The sequence below is a fragment of the Carassius auratus genome, chromosome 34 (genome assembly GCF_003368295.1).
Source record: "Carassius auratus strain Wakin chromosome 34, ASM336829v1, whole genome shotgun sequence".
Taxonomy (NCBI): Eukaryota; Metazoa; Chordata; class Actinopteri; order Cypriniformes; family Cyprinidae; genus Carassius; species Carassius auratus.
Genome location: NC_039276.1, coordinates 19,292,574 through 19,310,598, shown reverse-complemented (window position 1 = coordinate 19,310,598; position 18,025 = coordinate 19,292,574). Strand labels below are relative to the sequence as shown.

General features: G+C 38.9%; 1 protein-coding gene across 14 annotated transcripts in view; it reads left to right on the top strand.

Moving 5' to 3' along the window:
* Positions 1-18,025, top strand: part of LOC113053452 (E3 ubiquitin-protein ligase MYCBP2-like) — an 85,351-nt gene that overhangs the window by 40,095 nt on the left and 27,231 nt on the right. For 12 of the 14 annotated variants that reach the window (XM_026218485.1, XM_026218481.1, XM_026218483.1 and 9 more), the window contains 21 exons: positions 1,724-1,916; positions 2,305-2,579; positions 3,942-4,163; positions 4,250-4,441; positions 5,764-5,970; positions 7,318-7,455; positions 7,539-7,717; positions 7,795-7,937; positions 8,285-8,385; positions 8,541-8,759; positions 9,733-9,955; positions 12,082-12,200; positions 12,571-12,658; positions 12,997-13,046; positions 13,132-13,304; positions 13,421-13,565; positions 13,640-13,846; positions 14,719-14,774; positions 14,864-14,979; positions 15,605-15,702; positions 16,785-16,901. In XM_026218485.1, the coding sequence (XP_026074270.1) occupies positions 1,724-1,916; positions 2,305-2,579; positions 3,942-4,163; positions 4,250-4,441; positions 5,764-5,970; positions 7,318-7,455; positions 7,539-7,717; positions 7,795-7,937; positions 8,285-8,385; positions 8,541-8,759; positions 9,733-9,955; positions 12,082-12,200; positions 12,571-12,658; positions 12,997-13,046; positions 13,132-13,304; positions 13,421-13,565; positions 13,640-13,846; positions 14,719-14,774; positions 14,864-14,979; positions 15,605-15,702; positions 16,785-16,901 (3,261 nt within the window). The remainder of the gene's footprint in view (positions 1-1,723; positions 1,917-2,304; positions 2,580-3,941; positions 4,164-4,249; positions 4,442-5,763; positions 5,971-7,317; positions 7,456-7,538; positions 7,718-7,794; positions 7,938-8,284; positions 8,386-8,540; positions 8,760-9,732; positions 9,956-12,081; positions 12,201-12,570; positions 12,659-12,996; positions 13,047-13,131; positions 13,305-13,420; positions 13,566-13,639; positions 13,847-14,718; positions 14,775-14,863; positions 14,980-15,604; positions 15,703-16,784; positions 16,902-18,025) is intronic. The other 2 variants (XM_026218493.1, XM_026218491.1) reach the window with 1 other exon arrangement.

Sequence of the window (18,025 nt, the reverse complement as noted above, 5' to 3'; positions counted from 1 at the left end):
CACAACGAGAAGAGGTGACCGGACCCTGAGGAAGATTGTGGACTGAGTTTGGAATAGAAACATCCAGAGCCACCGTGCACAGGCGTGTGCAGGAAATGGGCTACAGAGGAGCAGCACTGGACTGTTGTTCAGTGGTCCAAAGTACTTTTTTCGGATGAAAGCTAATTTTGCATGTCATTCGGAAATCAAGGTGCCAGAGTCTGGAGGAAGACTATGGAGAAGGAAATGCCAAAATGCCTGAAGTCCAGTGTCAAGTACTCACAGTCAGTGATGGTCTGGGGTGCCATGTCAGCTGCTGGTGTTGGTCCACTGTGTTTTATCAAGGGCAGCGTCAATGCAGCTAGCTATCAGGAGATTTTGGAGCACTTCATGCTTCCATCTGCTGAAAAGCTTTATGGACATGAAGATTTAGTTTTTTAGCACGACCTTACACAGTGCCAAAACCACTGGTAAATGGTTTACTGACCATGGTATTACTGTGCTCAATTGGCCTGCCAACTCTCCTGACTTGAACCCCATAGAGAATCTGTGGGATATTGTGAAGAGAAATTTGAGAGACGCAAGACCCAACACTCTGGATGAGCTTAAGGCCGCTATCGAAGCATCCTGGGCCTCCATAACACCTCAGCTGTGCCACAGGCTGATTGCCTCCATGCCACGCCGCATTGAAGCAGTCATTTCTGCAAAAGGATTCCCGACCAAGTATTGAGTGCATAACTGAACATAATTATTTGAAGGTTGACTTTTTTGCATTAAAAACACTTTTCTTTTATTGGTCGGATGAAATATGCAATTTTTTTTAGATAGGAATTTTGGGTTTTCATGAGCTGTATGCCAAAATCATCAGTATTAAAACAATAAAAGACCTGAAATATTTCAGTTGGTGTGCAATGAATCTAATATATATGAAAGTTTAATTTTTATCATTACATTATGGAAAATAATGAACTTTTATCACAATATGCTAATTTTTTGAGAAGGACCTGTATATATATATATGTATGTATGTAGCATAATAACAACTAGCATAATAAATTGATATTATCTACATAAAATACAAAATATATAAAACAATGCTCACATTTTGACAGTCTTTTTTTTTTTTTACATGGTTCAAGAAAACAAGAAAGCATCAAAATATAAGCAATTTAAAAATTCATAATATTTGTGAAAAAATATTTAGAAAAAATATTTTTATGAATCAAATGTATATACTCGTGTGTATTCAGTGTGTGCTGAAAATCTTTTGGGATGTGACTTTTTTTATGTGATGGTTACAGCATTTGAAGTTATTGAGTCCAAATTTGTTTGAAAGTTATTTTTTTTAATGTACGAAACTGACATAAATATATAATTACTTGGCACACGTTAGATATTAGATGTTCAAATATCTCCTTTTCATCTCTAGTAACCTTGTTTGTCACTGACCCATAAATGTGCTCGTGTTGACCTGGTATTTCCTGAAAAGGATATGTTAGCTACACAACACAACATTTCCTCCCTTATACCCTTTAAAAAATAGAATTGGCAAGCGACAGATGTACAGCAGCCAATCCTGATGGGTTTATACTTCAGTGTATTTTATTGCTTGTTATTCTTTAAGGAAATCCCTTGACTCTTGGTGCTTTTTTTCCATGCGGTCTTCCGCTTTGTGCAAGCCAAGTTAATAATAGGTCAGCTCCTTGCTTCATTTCCCAGCGATGTGTGTTTGTTCTTGAATCAGGACTGTTTCGAGTCTCTGCTGAGCGTCCTGCACTGGAGCTGGACCACGCTGGTGTTGGGGGTGGAGGAGCTGAGGGGCCTGAAGGGTTTCCAGTTCACAGCCACCCTTCTGGACCTGGAGCGCCTGCGCTTTGTGGGGACCTGCTGCCTGCGACTGTTGCGCGTCTACATCTGCGAGATCTTCCCCATTTCTGGTATTATATGCCATTTCTGCTCATAATGTTAAAATGGCGTCCCATTAGCTCGAATGGTTTTTGTAGGGTATATCACACATGCATATTATTTTTGCTGAAAACTTGCACTCAAGACAGGCCACTTTCAGTCATTCTGTTACTCCTGCAGGTGTGCAAGTAAAGCCAACAACTGAAAACTGACTGAAAATCCAGCTAGTGGGGTGCGGGGCTAAGTTAGATTGATTTTGAGCACAGCTGTCACTCTTTTGACCCTGTACTACTATACCTTGTCATCCGGACTTATTGTTATAGACTGAATCTGTGCTGTCACTTCTTGCTGAGTCGAGCTGTCAGTGTCACAAGTGGAGTTCCCTTGAGATACAGATGCCTGTTTGTGTCTCCTATCTAGCCAGCACCAAAGCGGTTGTGGAGGAGTCCAGCAAGCTGGCGGAGTGTGTAGGAAAGACACGCAGCCTCCTGAAGAAGATCCTGTCAGAGGGGATGGACAACTGCCTGACCAAGCTGGACAACGACCCGCAGGGGTACCTGAGTCAACCCCTCACTCTGCTGGAGGCCGTGCTGCAAGAGTGCCACAACACCTTCACCGCCTGCTTCCACTCGTTCTACCCCACGCCGGCCCTGCAGTGGGCCTGCCTCTGTGACCTGCTCAACTGCCTGGACCAGGTGATCACCAGCAGCACCAGATCATCTAGAGCAACGGTGTATTCACACCAAGCGCAAATTTAATTATTCGTAAGAGTAGATTACATACAAAGTCAATGCAAAGACGTGAATAAAGGCCAATTCGCAATGACGTGAAAAGTTCAACGCGTTTGCCGCGAACGTGAGATATTCGTCTCAATCACGTTTTCCGTGCAAGTTTCTAAGCAAATTCTTACTCGAGTGAAAACTCGCCTGAGCTCATTGGCATTTTTTTATTGAATCAGAAAATGGAGGATTGCGTTGTTGTAGCCATTTGCGGGCAGCCCGAAATCCTGATTTGTGTGCACCTCTGTATGGTGTACAATCGTATTTATCCTCACCATGGTTGATTACTTGCGCGAATGTTTTTCGCATCACTTACGCGAATAAAAACATCCTGCGAGTAATCTAGAGCTAGGGCCGAGATGGGCATATTCACTTCACGTTTGGTGTGAACACGTCATTACAGTTTAACGTTGTTCTTAAATCTGCAAACGACTGATACGGCCTCATTTCTGCTAGTCTATTAATCATAAATCGATGAATCTCAATAATCCTGTCAAGACTGTCTTCATTTCACAAAAATAAGTAAAATCAATTATATTTTGTATAAATCAAATAAAATACTATTATAGGGTAGTTATTGTTCAAAATGTAATCAGTTTTTTTATATTTAGGATACATGTAGCATAACACATGCTTGTCATTTTTTTATATGGATAATATGCTAATTTGTAAATGTGTATTTTTACAATTTTACTTATTTATACATTTCATTATTATTATTACTATGATTCTTATATTGTAATTCTTTTGTATTGTAATAATGGTTCATATTTTATGAATATTTTATTTTGATTGAAAATGTTAATATAAGAGGGGAAAATATACAACTTTGCAATTCAATTAAGCTTTTTGTTAATACCTTTGAAAAAAATAATTACATTTTATTTTTTCCTTAGATTTTTCAGGGGGTGAAATGTGACATAATTTTGTTATTATTAATGTACATATAATTATTATTATTATTATTTTTTTTTTACATTAATCTAAAGATCCTCTTTAACAGAGATGCTTTTTCAGCTGAACCACTTCCAGTTCCCAGCTCACATTGCAAATGAGGCTCCAGACAGATTTAGAGATGATGAATCTGAGCTCTAAAATATCTCCAGTGACACACTAAATCAAAGAGATTCTCTCAGAAAAAGAGGCGCAGCCTCCATATATTTGCTTTCAGATTTATGAGCAATATATTTATCACTTTACTGCTATCAGACACACAGTCTGGTAAGATGCAGCAAAGGCTCTACTGATCGTAACATTGACCTTCATGTTGACCTCCAGGACATTCAGGAGGCGAACTTCCGCACGTCGAGCAGCCGTCTACTGGCCGCGGTGATGTCAGCGCTGTGTCACACATCGGTCAAGCTGACGTCCATCTTGCCCATCGCGTACGACGGGGAGGTGTTGCTGCGCTCCCTCGCCAAGCAGGTCAGCACTGAGAACGACTCTGCCCTCGCTCACCGCTTCCCCCTGCTGGTGGCACACATGGAGAAGCTCAGCCACGTGAGTACTAACAGCCCTCGTTTTTCAAATTAAGACGTTTATCTTTCTCAGCTGTTACTGAATTCTCTATATCGTATTTTGTTCAGACGGAAGAGAATCTCATGGGCATGACGACTTTCCGGGAGGTTCTGGAGAAGATGCTTGTCATTGTGGTGCTTCCTGTGAGGAAGAGTCTGAGGAAGGAGGTTGAGCTCTTTTCTCCTCATCTGGTGTCCAACACCTGTGGCCTGCTGGCCAGTATCGTCAGTGAGCTCACCGCCTCTGCTCTCGGCTCTGAGGTTAGGAGGACGAGTCTCCCGCTTCCCTCTCATCCGCACACACACACACACACACTCTTCCTCATCTCTTTGTCCGCAGAGCATTCGCCTGCTGCTCTAATTGCATTACAGCCACTGACTGGCCATAAATAGCTTTTAAATGGTGCAGCAGAAATGACATCATCAGATCCTCAAGGAGAGGATCCTTCACAGAATCTTTATCCATAGAGCTCCACCGAAAGATCTGCACATCCAGAAAGATCTAAACATCCGGTTTCCTTTATTTAAAAGGTTTCATTTCGGTGTGTTAATAGTTATTGATATATTTGTATATTTAAGCTATTTAGCCCTGAACCAAGAAATTTCTGATTCATGGCAATTTATATAATTTAAATTCTGACTTTTTATACATTATTTCTATGTTATTCTTATGCTAATGTTTATAGTATCTGCAGAGAGTCAAATTACCTGCATGTCATACTATATGTGGTTGTGTGTCTGAGACATAAAAAAAAAAAGAATTTAGTATGCAATATATTTGAAAGTATTTCAAGATATATTCAAAATATATTATAATATAAATATTATAATATGTAAAAAAAAAAGAAAAATATATATATATTATATATATATATATATATATATATATATATATATATATATATATATATATATGTGTGTGTGTGTAATTAAAACAATTTAATGTTGCTGTCAGTTTGATTTGATATTACTATCTTTTAGAAAGACTGATCTTTAATTTAACAGTTATTTATTTTATTATTTTATTTTATTTTATTTGACATTTTCTTTTAATGTAATTTTAGTACCTGGACTTGCAGTTTGATCAATAAGACCGTACTAGTCATGAGTCATGAGCACAGGTGTGTCCTCCACAGGAACACAACAGTCTGCTGCAGTCTGTCTCTCTCCGGCCACTTGGGAAAGGCCATTGGCTCGTTGCTGTAGCAACTGGCTTGTCATGCTCTATTAGAGTGTGTTATGGAGAGTGTTACAGCTGCTTTACTTCTGTTACAATGTCTTTTTCTAAAGGAGGAATATAAATCATATGAGCGCTAGCAGAGTTTTGGCTGTTTGCAGTATCACAGGAAAAGCATGGTTTTAGGTGGTGGTTCTCATAGAGGCTCTTGTTCAATAACAAAAACATCCTCCCTCAGTTACCTGGCCCGCTGCCACCTGCTGGGAAAACAAGTGATGCTTCATCTTAAAGGGACAGTTCACCCTAAAATGACCCCACTATCCCTTTAATGTGCTGCTATTCCAAAACAATTACAAATGTTGCATCTGCCTACACTTTTTGAAACTTCATCACTGTTGTTGTGCAGGTGGACGGACTGAACTCCCTGCACTCTGTGAAGGCCACCCCGAACCGCTTCACCAAGACCAGCCAAGGACGCAGCTGGAACACAGGCAACGGCTCCCCCGATGCCATCTGCTTCATGATGGACAAGCCAGGGGTGGTGCTGGTGGGCTTCTGTGTGTACGGAGGAGGAGGCATCCATGAGTATGAGCTGGAGGTGCTCGCTGATGATGTAAGTCTCAGAAGCTAAACTTCTGACTGTTAAAGGAATAAACAACAGTACTCACCCTCATCTTGTTTCATACCCATATCCTGATCTTTTTAACGTGGCACATAAAACAAGCATTTATCTTCATACAGATCCTTTCTGTACAACAAGAGTTTATTGTGCCCATGTCTGTCTAGATCCAAAAAAAGCACCAGAAAAGTATTATAAAAGTAGTCCATGTGACTAAATGACTGTATTTTCTGGAAAAAAAGGGAAAAAAACACTGCATCTGTGGTTAATCAAAAATTTAATTTTAATATTACAGCATTCAGAAATGTGAAATACAGAGCTCTTACTCTGCAAAACCTCCCTTTAATTTAATGGTAATCAGAACAAGAATAAAACAATATAGTTTAATAAACTAAATGATAGTGTCATTTGTTGTAAACGCCAAGCCTAAGCAACTGAAAGATGGCGTGTGGGAAAAGTGCTGTGCTGAGAGAAATAAAAACTGAAACCAAAAGATACAGCATTTCTGTACGGACACACAGGCAGCAGTCATTTCTAATTCACCTTCAGTTGACTTCTTGCACTGAACAATATCTTTCAAAAATGTATGAATTTGAGAAATAAAAATATAGCAGATCAACAGTGTTTTTCTACTTTACCACATTAAAGAATTAAAACACTGATTAAAAGTGAATGAACATAGGAAAAGAAACTTTAATAAATGTTTAAATCCCATACTATAAACAGAAATCCCCTGCAGTTAAGACAGAGGGTGAGAATTTGAGAAGAGAAACAAAAGATTTCATGTTTAGTCCAGTACAATAACTCATAGAATATTGTTACAATCGTGGAAAAAAAGGTGTGTGGCTCGCCAAACAATACAAAACTTAATCCAAATTTGTGGGCCCACATACCTCTCAGTTTTGCACATATCCAAAAGTTTCCATATTAATGACTGTTTGATTGCTAAACTATTGTAAGCATGGCTTTGTTCTTCACCTCTGTCCCAGTATCCATATAAAACACCAACCTTCACATGGGCAAAAATGGTGTACCACCAGGATGGGGCACTGTCACAATGTCCAGCACAGTTCTACTGTACAACACATCATTTAAACTGAGTTGTCTAACTTTGTCTGGTTGACTGCATTTTTGTTTTTTAATGAATAGGCTGCTATGCATATTTGTTCCAAACAATAAAAAAATGACTTGTGTTATGAAAAAATGGTACTTGGTGCCTAGTCAACTCATTTTTGTGTGAACCGTTCCTTCAAATTTGAGCATGTGATTGAGCTGTCCCGATGTCTTACACTGTTGTTTTTCTCTGTGTCCCTGTTCTGTCCATCTGTCCCGTTTCGTCAGGCTCAGACGGAGCACCCTGGAGATTCCACCCACTCCCACAGATGGACGTCTCTAGAACTGGTCAAAGGCACTTACAGCACCGACGACTCCCCGAGTGACATCGCTGAAATCCGTCTGGACAAAGCTGTTCCTCTGAAGGTGCTGCGAATTTTACACATGAATCACGCGAAGCATGAACTTGAGTTCAGCGCAAACTCACTTCCACCCTGTTGATGTTGCAGGAGAATGTGAAGTATGCTGTCCGCCTGCGGAACTATGGCAGCCGCACAGCCAATGGGGATGGAGGCATAACCACCGTACAGTGCTCTGATGGAGTTACCTTCACCTTCAGCACCTGCAGCCTGAGCAGCAATGGCACCAACCAGACCAGAGGCCAGATTCCTCAGATTCTCTATTACAGGTCTGTACCGTATTCCTTTCTCTGCCTTCTTACTTATGAAGGATGTACATCTTATTGACACCTATTGTTTGCTACAGGAGTGAATATGATGGCGACCTGCAGTCACAGCTGTTAAGCAAAGCCAATGAAGAGGACAAGAACTGCAGTCGTGCTCTTTCTGTAGTCAGTGTGGTGGTACGGGCGGCCAAAGATCTCCTCCACAGGGCCTTTGCTGTGGATGGTGAGGATCACTTCTTTAGGCTTCCACTTTAGACGTCCCCATCTGCGATTGGTTGAAAAATGCATAGTCCTACACCACAATCACATCATTTGTGAGCTCATGTTAATTTGATAGAGATAAGGAATTATATTTTGCTTAAAACACGAGCATTTCACATTGTTACATTATTTTGGGATTATCATTAAACTTATGTAAATGATCTCATTCTTATTACCAGAATGTAATTCAAATTTAATGTTCACTACAGCATGAGATACAGCATTTTTTATAAATGATGTATAGTCTGATAACTTTTGAGGTTTACTCTGTTGGATGTAGATTGATTGACGTTAATGATGTCTCCACAGTTGAAGACATTCCAGAACTCCTGAGTTCCTCCAGTCTCTTCTCAATGCTGCTTCCACTTATTTTGGCATACATTGGTCCTGTGGCTGCCTCTGTCCCTAAGGTAAGGGAGTTTTTTTTGTGTGTGTAATTGGCAACCTTAGCTCTTGATGTGATAATGTGTCCTCCACCAAGTCAAGTGTTGTTAGTTTCCATTTTCTCACAGTATCTTTCTTGATGTCTAACTGTGTTATATTTGTAATTGTTGTGTTCTGTTAGGCTGCGGTGGAGGTGTTTGGTTTGGTGCAGGAACTTCTTCCAGCTGTTTCTGCCCTGAACCAGAAATATGCCCCTCCTGCTTTCAATCCCAACCAGTCCACAGACAGCACCACAGGGAACCAGCCGGAGCAGGGCCTGTCAGCTTGCACAACCTCTAATCATTATGCTGTCATAGAGAGTGATCACCCTTACAAGCAGGCTGCAGTCACCCAGTACAAGGTACATTAGTTCTTATTTCCTAATATTCAACAGAATAAGGTCAAATGTAATTATTTATTACCTAGCAACCTGTTTAACCTGTTTATCACCCTTCCAACTAACTAGAATAACTTTGGTCTAGCAACCACCCATAACACTTTAGAAACTGATTACAACACTGGATATTAACATTGTCCGATTGTTCTTGACAACCATAAAAAAGTAGTCAGTTTGGTATTTAGTTACCAAAAAAATCCCCAGCAACACCCTAATCAACCATCCAGAACACCCAATCAACTCCTCAGCAACACTCTAATCAACCGTCCAGAACACCGATCAACTCCTTAGCAACACCCTAATCAACCGTCCAGAACACCCAGTCAATTCCTCAGCAACATTCTAATCAATCACCCAGAACACCCAATCAGCTCCTCAGCAACACCCTAATCGACCGTCCAGCACTATAGATCAACTCCTCAGCAACACCCCAATCAACCACCCAGCACTATAGATCAACTCTTCAGCAACACACTAATCAACCACCCAGAACACCCAACCAACTCCCCAGCAACACCTCAATCAACCACCCAGCACTATAGATCAACTCTTCAGCAACACACTAATCAACCACCCAGAACACCCAACCAACTCCCCAGCAAAACACCCCAATCAACCACCCAGCACTATAGATCAACTCTTCAGCAACACACTAATCAACCACCCAGAACACCCAACCATTTCAACAATACCCTAAACAACCACCTAGCAACACCCAATCAGCTACGCTGCAACACCCTAATCAGCCACCCAACAACACCCTAAACATCCACCCAGAACACCCAATAAAATCCCCAGCAACACCCCAATCAACCACCCAGTAAACCCTAAACAACCACCTAGAACATCCAGTCAGCTTGTCACAAACTGAGATGCTGTACTATCAGTCTACCTTCATAAGAGTGGTTCAATCACATTCCCCTTTTCTGGTTTCCAGGTTTCCTTTCCAGACTGCGTTCGCTGGATAACAGTTGAGTTTGATCCTCAGTGTGGCACGGCACAGCCAGAAGATGTCCTCCGTCTGCTGATCCCCAGCCGTTCGATGCACTTCTCTGGGCTTGGCTCCAAAGCTCTGGCTCACGAGACCATCAACAGCTGGACCGAGCTCAAGAAGTTCTCTGGCTCCACTGGCTGGCCCACCACCGTCTTGGTGCTGCCAGGTAACAGCGATCTCCCAGACAGCCAAATTCAGAGCTTTATCAATGTTTACTTGGGCATTCATTCTGATTAACATGCTGTTGGGTATTTGTTAATGTTCCGTAATTAAAAAGAAGACATTTATCGAGATATTTACTTAACATCACTTTCAGGCCCTTGAGCAGGAGTCTTTACATTGTCAGCAGATAAATCTGGTTTATTTTGTCCCACAGAGGGTTGGTAATCATCAGAGCCCAGTCAGAAAGATTGTGGGATTGTTTACAGAATGTTATCTCTACGAGGACTGTGATTATATTCGCAGATGCCAGCTTATCAGTGATATTTTTGTATCGTTAAGATACTATTAGTTTTTATGAATTTTTTGAAACCGGTTTTATTTCTTTTGTAGTTTTGTTTTGTTTATATTACAGCTGTAAGTAATGATTAATCAGTCTATTATTCTGACGATTAATCAAGTGAACGGATAGTGAATTTTTGTGATAATAAATATAGACTTAAGTGAACAATAGCCTTTAAAGGGTTAGTTCACCCGAGAAAAAAATGTGTCCATCTTCTACTCACCCTCGAGGCATCCTAGTTGTATGTGACTTTCTTATTTCAGAATAATCCAATCAAAGTTATATTAAAAATATAAAAATTAATTAAAAATATTTCCTTGCTCTTCCAAGTCTTTCATTGAGGTTTAAGCGGGAATTTGTTGTCAACAGTTCAGAAGACATAAAATAAAGTGCACAGATCTGTAATAAAGTGAATAAAGACCCCCTGTAGCGCATCCAAGCATTTTTGTAAGAAAAATATGTATTTATAATACATTATAAGGTTGTAAGGCGTTATAATATATGAATAATGCATTATTAATAACCTTATAATATGTTGTAAAAGTCTTCATGAAAACATCCAAAAGGCTTTATAATGTAACTTCACTTTACTTAAAGCAGACAAAGATCACTTATAAATAATAATACCAATATAGTAATAAAATAATAATAATAATAATATGAAAGTGATTTTAGACTAGCTCACAGCAAAACCTCACAGGAAACACTCAAATACACTCAACCACTCCTAACTTCTCACAAGATATTAGATAAACAATGTCACCATGCGATATTATCCATTCCAAGTGGATTAAAAATGGTAGTAAGTATTACAATGTATTACAATGTATTACAATGTATTATAGTTGTTTTATGTTTATTTATGAGACGATACAACATTATAAGGTTTTTTATAAGGCATTGTGTATTCATTATAATGCCTTAAGCATACCCTTATGTGTTATTAAAACAGGGTTCATAGAAAGTGTTACCCAAAAGTCCACTTAATCTTTAATATTTGGCCATTACTTCAAGAAAGTAATGCTACAGCCACTGTAATTCTTGAATATGTGGACATCAAAACGTGTAACTCAGAGCGACGTTTTGAACGTTTTTGAAGTTGTGATGAACAGTTAGCATATTGAGAAAGAAATTGAGGTGTTCTCCTGTATTTGCATAGGTTGCATAGGTCTGATGAAATGGAGCGCATTGTGTTCTCAGATGAATGTTGTAATAAACCCAAACTCACAGCAGTTTGCAAAGACATGCACCACACATGTAAATGATAACGGTTTGTGTGGAGCAGCATTTACTCTGAACGGAGCCACTCTGACACGCACGTACATAACCAACACATGAAAATAATTAAAGTGCACATATTATACCTGCATCACATACATTTATTTAATTTAATTGTAGCGTTTATGAATTACAGTAGCATTGTGTTTTATTATTGATTTTAATATATCATGCAGCCTTGGAAAATGGAAATAACGTGTTTCATGGATTCTCAGTATTTTGCCAGTTACTCAAGGACATATTGCAGTTGAGGTTTTATTTTTTATTTTTGAATCGAGGAATCGTGACAGCCCTAGTTTATATGGTTTTTATTCATTTTTCTTTTAGTTTGTTATTTAAATACCTGAAGATTTTATATTATTATTTTTATTTTTAATTTTTTTTTTCAGTTAGTAAATGCTCAAGGTTGTAGTTTTACTTTAATAGCCTTGCAACTTTTATAAGATTATTATTCAAAATGAGTTGTGCTACAGTGAGTCCCTCATTAACTGATTTACTCTCTCTAATGTAAGGTAACGAAGCCCACTTCTCCTTGGAAACGGCATCTGATTATGTGAAGGACGAGAAAGCCTGTTTCTACGGATTCAAATGTGTAGCCGTCGGTTATGAGTTTAACCCTGGTCTTGATGAGGTATAAAATTTAATATGGATGTGTCTTAACCTGAGCCCAATGCATGAAATGAAGAATCAGTAAGCCCTTTTTAACCTACTTTTTACCCTATGTGGCCCTTCACTGTTAAATGACACAATTTGCAGGTCAACATTTATAGAAATTTATCGAAACGAAACATTTCGTACAAGCATGTGTATTGAACTGGCTGGAAACAGTTTCAGCTTGGACATCCTAAATGAAGTTATTTTATATTTACCACTAGCAGCATCTCAATTATGGATGGTTTTGGACCCGAGGAAGGATTAGTGATCCATACTGCTTCTGTATTTGATGCATCTGTCATGTAGCTGTAAATCTGAATGTAATATAAATGTGGCTGTGGTTTCAGGGGATTATTCAGCTGGAGAAGGAATTGGCCTATTTGGGAAGCGTGTGTGCGGCTGCACTCATGAAAAAGGATCTTGCCCTACCCATAGGTAAGAATGACTGCTGCTTTCCAGAGCTGAAGAAGATGCATGGAGAAACTGTAATGATACCAACAGCTCATAATTTAAAGATCAAACTGCTCGTAATTATTTTTTAATACATTTTCAGCTTTGAAAATTGAAAATTAATTAACATTAAAGAGCAGTTCATATGGCTTTTCGAAAAATATATTTTTTAGCCGTTTCTGTCATAGCTATGCTTCTATGTAAACGGTTTGTAACGTTGTTAATCAAAAAAGTGCATGATAAGTCTCTGATCCATAACCTCCAGTAGGCGATGGCGGTAATGCTTCTTGATCTGATTATATGAATTATGTGCCATCTTACAGGAAATGAACTGGAGGAGGATTTGGAGATTTTAGAGGAAGCCTCACTCCAGGTATTGGATTAGAACTGGTTTTGGTGTTTGTGAGTGCAGTATCATCATCATAGTGAAACTCTAATGGTGTGCTTGTGTCGAGCAGGTTTGTAAAGCCCACTCAGGGCTCCTGGGGAAGGGACTGGCCCTCTCTCACTCGCCCACAATCCTAGAGGCGCTGGAGGGGAACCTGCCACTGCACCTGCAGACTAACGAACACTCCTTCCTAGAGGACTTCATCACCTGTGTGCAGAACTCCAGCGGAGGACGGCTCGCCAGGTCTGCCTCCAACATTTTTCAGCTCCCTTTATTCATGAAGGATCTAATATGTACCATCTATACATCCTTCAATACCTGGCCCTCGTACTAGCATCTTTACCATTCTGCTATCCCAGGTGGCTTCAGCCAGACTCCTACGCAGACCCTCAGAAGACCTCGCTCATCCTGAACAAAGACGACATCCGCTGTGGCTGGCCCACTACTGTTGTGGTGCAGACCAAAGACCAATATGGAGATGTTGTGCATGTGCCAAACATGAAGGTTAGCATCTTTCTTGAATCAAATGGTGTGTTATGATACCAGCACATTTAAGCGTCTCTGCTCTGTGTTTGTAGGTTGAAGTCAAGGCTGTTCCTGTCTCTCAGAAGAAGTCCATCCAGCAGGAGAACATGAAGAAGCTACAGCGTTTGCCAGGCAGCTCCTCTAATTCCACATCAGGCACTGACCTCACCTACGGGGGCCACCCACCTCCCAAACTGGAGGCGACATATGAGCCCATGATCATCAAAGAGGCCCGTTATATCGCCATCACCATGATGAAGGTTCCTCTCATCTCTTGACTTTATAATTATGGTAGCTCCAAAAATGAGTAGGACTGGGAATGCCCAGTTGATTAATATAGAGCTGGAATCGTGAGACGGCTTAATACGATTATCAAATTGCAAAGGCGCCATTTTAATTTTACTATAATCTTCCCGAACGTGTAATGAGATGCAACAACAAAATTTGTTTTCTGACAAAATAAAAGTTCAATAATTTAATGTTTGACAATGACGAAACCAAGCCAGTCATAAATGTTGGTATTGTAATTTTACGGTCAGAATGTAAAGTCAGTCCCTCCAGGATTTTGAGATTCTGCGATTCTTGGATAAACGAACCGAAAGTGAAACAAACTTGCACTACTCATTTAGGCTACGCAGCGCAGACCATTTATCTGCTCGAGCCAGAGCTGTGGACTGATCTCGATTACGCAACACCGTTATAAACAGCGCTGGGAGAGCGAAGAAAGGGAAGAAAGCAATTGAATTTGCCACAGAATCAGTAACATCAAATTCAGAGGAGAATTCTGTCATCAGAACAAACGCCACTAATGTGGAAACCAGGAAAAACATTGTTCAATAAACAAAAATCATATATATATATATATATATATATATATATATATAAACATTTTCTGTAAAATGTATACAAAATAAATTTATTTGGACAATTAAGTCACACTTAAAGTTGAGATGTAACAAAATTGGCAACAGATCTTTTCTTCTGTATCATGATGTACAACCGAGCGAAAAATGCATGGATGAAGATCAAAAACATTAATTTTCAAAATAAATAGGGTGAATTTTCACTGCATGTCGACTAAAAAAAAATGCATGACTTCACTTGCTTTTTTTTGGGCTTTTTTTTTATTCAGGCATATGAAAATTACTCCTTTGAAGAGCTTCGCTTCGCCTCACCGACACCAAAGAGGTGCAAAGATTACTGTTCTACCTGTCACATATAATTTACAAATTCAAATATCAGAACAGGCGTCATGTTCAGTTTGTTTGTTTACTCAGACCCAGTGAGAACATGCTTATCCGGGCAAACACAGACGGCACGTACAGTGCTAACTGGACCCCTGGTGCTGTCGGGCTTTACACCATACATGTGACCATCGATGGCATTGAGATTGGTAACTGCTTTTCAGTATTTATGAATCTTCATATTTGAGCTCTTTGTTCGGAGGGTGGTCAAATTTTCCTAGTGCTCAAGTACAGTGTTTCCCATCCACTTATTTATTTGTAGCGACCCGCCACAATGTCAACACTGATTGCCACAATAGATTTTCCAGAAGGCTTTAATTTCGTTGAAAAAACATGAGCACTGCACGTTTCAAAGTCAACATGCAACGTCTGTTTTTATATGTATGCATCTTTGAATGGAACCGATTGTCTTCAGAAAAGTTTTGATGTCATATTCATTTAATCTTTCCTATAATGCCTGATAAAGTAGCATTCACGAGAGCAGCTTTGTTTACACCCGTTACCACTGAAACCGCTATTTCTGCCGCTCCAAAAGCACCTCCTACTGGCAGTGAATGAATTTGCAATCAGCCCGTCTGCTGTTTTATATTTACTTTATATACATATATATTTCCCCCAGAGGAAGTGCCGCCACACAGAGTGTAAGTCTGTGGGAAACACTGAAGTAGATTTAGAAAAAAAACACAATTGTGTTTACATGATAAAATGGTTTATTGCTGTTGTGTATCAAGAGCTCATGAGATGGGTTTGCTGACGAGAATAGTGTATCTTCAGATGCTGGCCTGGAGGTGGAGGTCAAAGACCCACCCAAAGGAATGATCCCTCCAGGTACACAGATGGTCAAACCTAAAGCTGAACCTCAGCCAAGCAAGGTGAGCTCCCAGATTCTTTCATTCGAGCCGGACCACTTCAGCCATTAATTTTACACTGCCTTTCAGAGGTTTGGGGTCGGTAAGATTTTTTAGAAAGAAGTCTCTTCTGCTCACCAAGGTTGTATGTTTTCTATTTGAAAATATTTTAGTGTAATTTATTCCTGTGATCAAAGCTGAATTTTCAGCATCATAACTCCAGTCTTCAGTGTCACGTAATCCTTCAGAAATCGTAGTATGCGGATTTGCTGCTCAAATAACATTTCTTATTTTTAGCAATGTTAAAAACAGCTGTGCTACTTAATATTTTTATGAAAACTGAAAACTTTTTACTTTTAATGCATCTTGCTGTATAAAAGTATTAATTTCTTTAGAAATCATCCTGACCCCAAACTTTTCAACTGAAAGAAACTGGTGTAAATGTTCACAACTTATTCTCCAGAAATGATCAAAAATGTTCTTTGTTAAAGAATATAGTTTATGATTACAGCATTTGTTTTATGGATTTTAAAACGATGAATTATTTCTGGAAATCCAGTGGCTTGACATGCTAATATCCATCTGAAACTATTTTAAACAGAATTTTTGTAATTATTATTTAATTATAAATATTTTGTAATTATTTTATGCTGAGCTTACAAGTAGATCATATTACTTGAGGGACTACATGGAATATATATACATATATACATGCATATATACTTGTGCGTGTGTGTGTATATGTGTGTATATATATATATATAAATAAATAAAAGGTAGTTTGGACAGCTAGAAACTAGACTATTGGAGTGCAGATATCTGTGTGGTGCCAATGCTATTTATACATACCAGTGTAAAATGGTGCTACTGTTTATTTCTTTACTGTGTATTAAACTGGGAAACAAGCAACACAACTGCGCAAAATCAGATGTCTTTCCTGCTCTTTGCTGCTGAATGTCTTTCAGCTCATCAGATGGACTGAGGTTTCTCTCGTCTAACAGGATGTGCTGGTTCTGTTCTCTCTGTGCTGTGACTCCTTGCTTCCTGCAGTTTCTCTTCTCATCTGTCTCACTGTCTCTCTGTCTCTCCCCCTCTGCTCCTCTCAGGTGCGCAAATTTGTGGCCAAGGACAGCGCAGGGCTGCGCGTGCGTAGTCACCCTTCTCTGCAGAGCGAACAGATAGGCATAGTCCAAGTCAATGGCACCATCACATTCATTGACGAGGTAAACCGGACTAGAATACGGCCAGACTGTTCTGAATTAAACTCCTTTTCTGACTTCTCTTTCTTTCATCTGTGAACATAGTTATGAATGATTAATTAATGCTCTGTTTTAAAACGAAAGGCTTTTAAAACATTTTCTGCTACTCTTTCAAATGCTTTCAAATTGACTTTGATTTGGTCGGAAGCATTTATTTGCCTATCCTTTGCTTCATTCACATGCAGGAGACTCTGAGGCTGTAGTTCAATCTCAAACAGATAATATCTATCCCAGCCAATTTCTAAAAAGCCCATTGCTGCATGCCAAACACTCATAGCTCCTATTAGACCCATGTTTCACATCTGCAGTGCTGTCGGTTGCTCTGAAGACCCGTTCACATGACATCTACAGCCTTACCATGGAGCGTGGCTCAACCGTTTGTCATTGACCTTTCAAAGCACTCCTGATTGGAAAAACTGCATGATGTTTGCTTGACAGGACAAGCTATGTATATATTACAAAAACACCTAGCAGTCAAAATTTTGGACACACTTATTTTTTATTTTAAAAGAATACTTTGTGTATTTATCTTATTAGTTACATTATTATCTTTTAATAGCTGCTATTTATTGTTTTTATATTAATATACACTATTGTTCATAAGTTTGGTCAATAAGATATTTTTAGGTTTGTAGAAATCTCTTGTTCTGCATTCATTTGATTAAAAATACAGTAAAAACAGTAATATTGTAAAATATTTTTATATATTTTACAAATTTAATTTATTTCTGTGATCAAAGCTGACTTTGCAGCATTAATACTCCAGTCTGCAGTGTCTCATGATCCTTCAGAAATCATTCTGATATGATGATTTGCTGCTCAAGAAACATTTCTTATTATTATCAGTTGAAAATAGTTCAAATGCTGCTTAATATTTTTGTGGAAACTGATAAGTTTTTTCAGGATTCTTTGAGTAGAAAACAGCATTTATTTGAAATAAAAATCTTTAATATCTTTGATCCATTTTGATCAATTTAGTGCATTCTTGTTGAATAAAAGTATTAATATCTTACTGTAATTTCTTAATAATTAAATCTTACTGACCCCAGACTTTTGAATGGTATTGTAATGTCTAATAAGTATTTGGA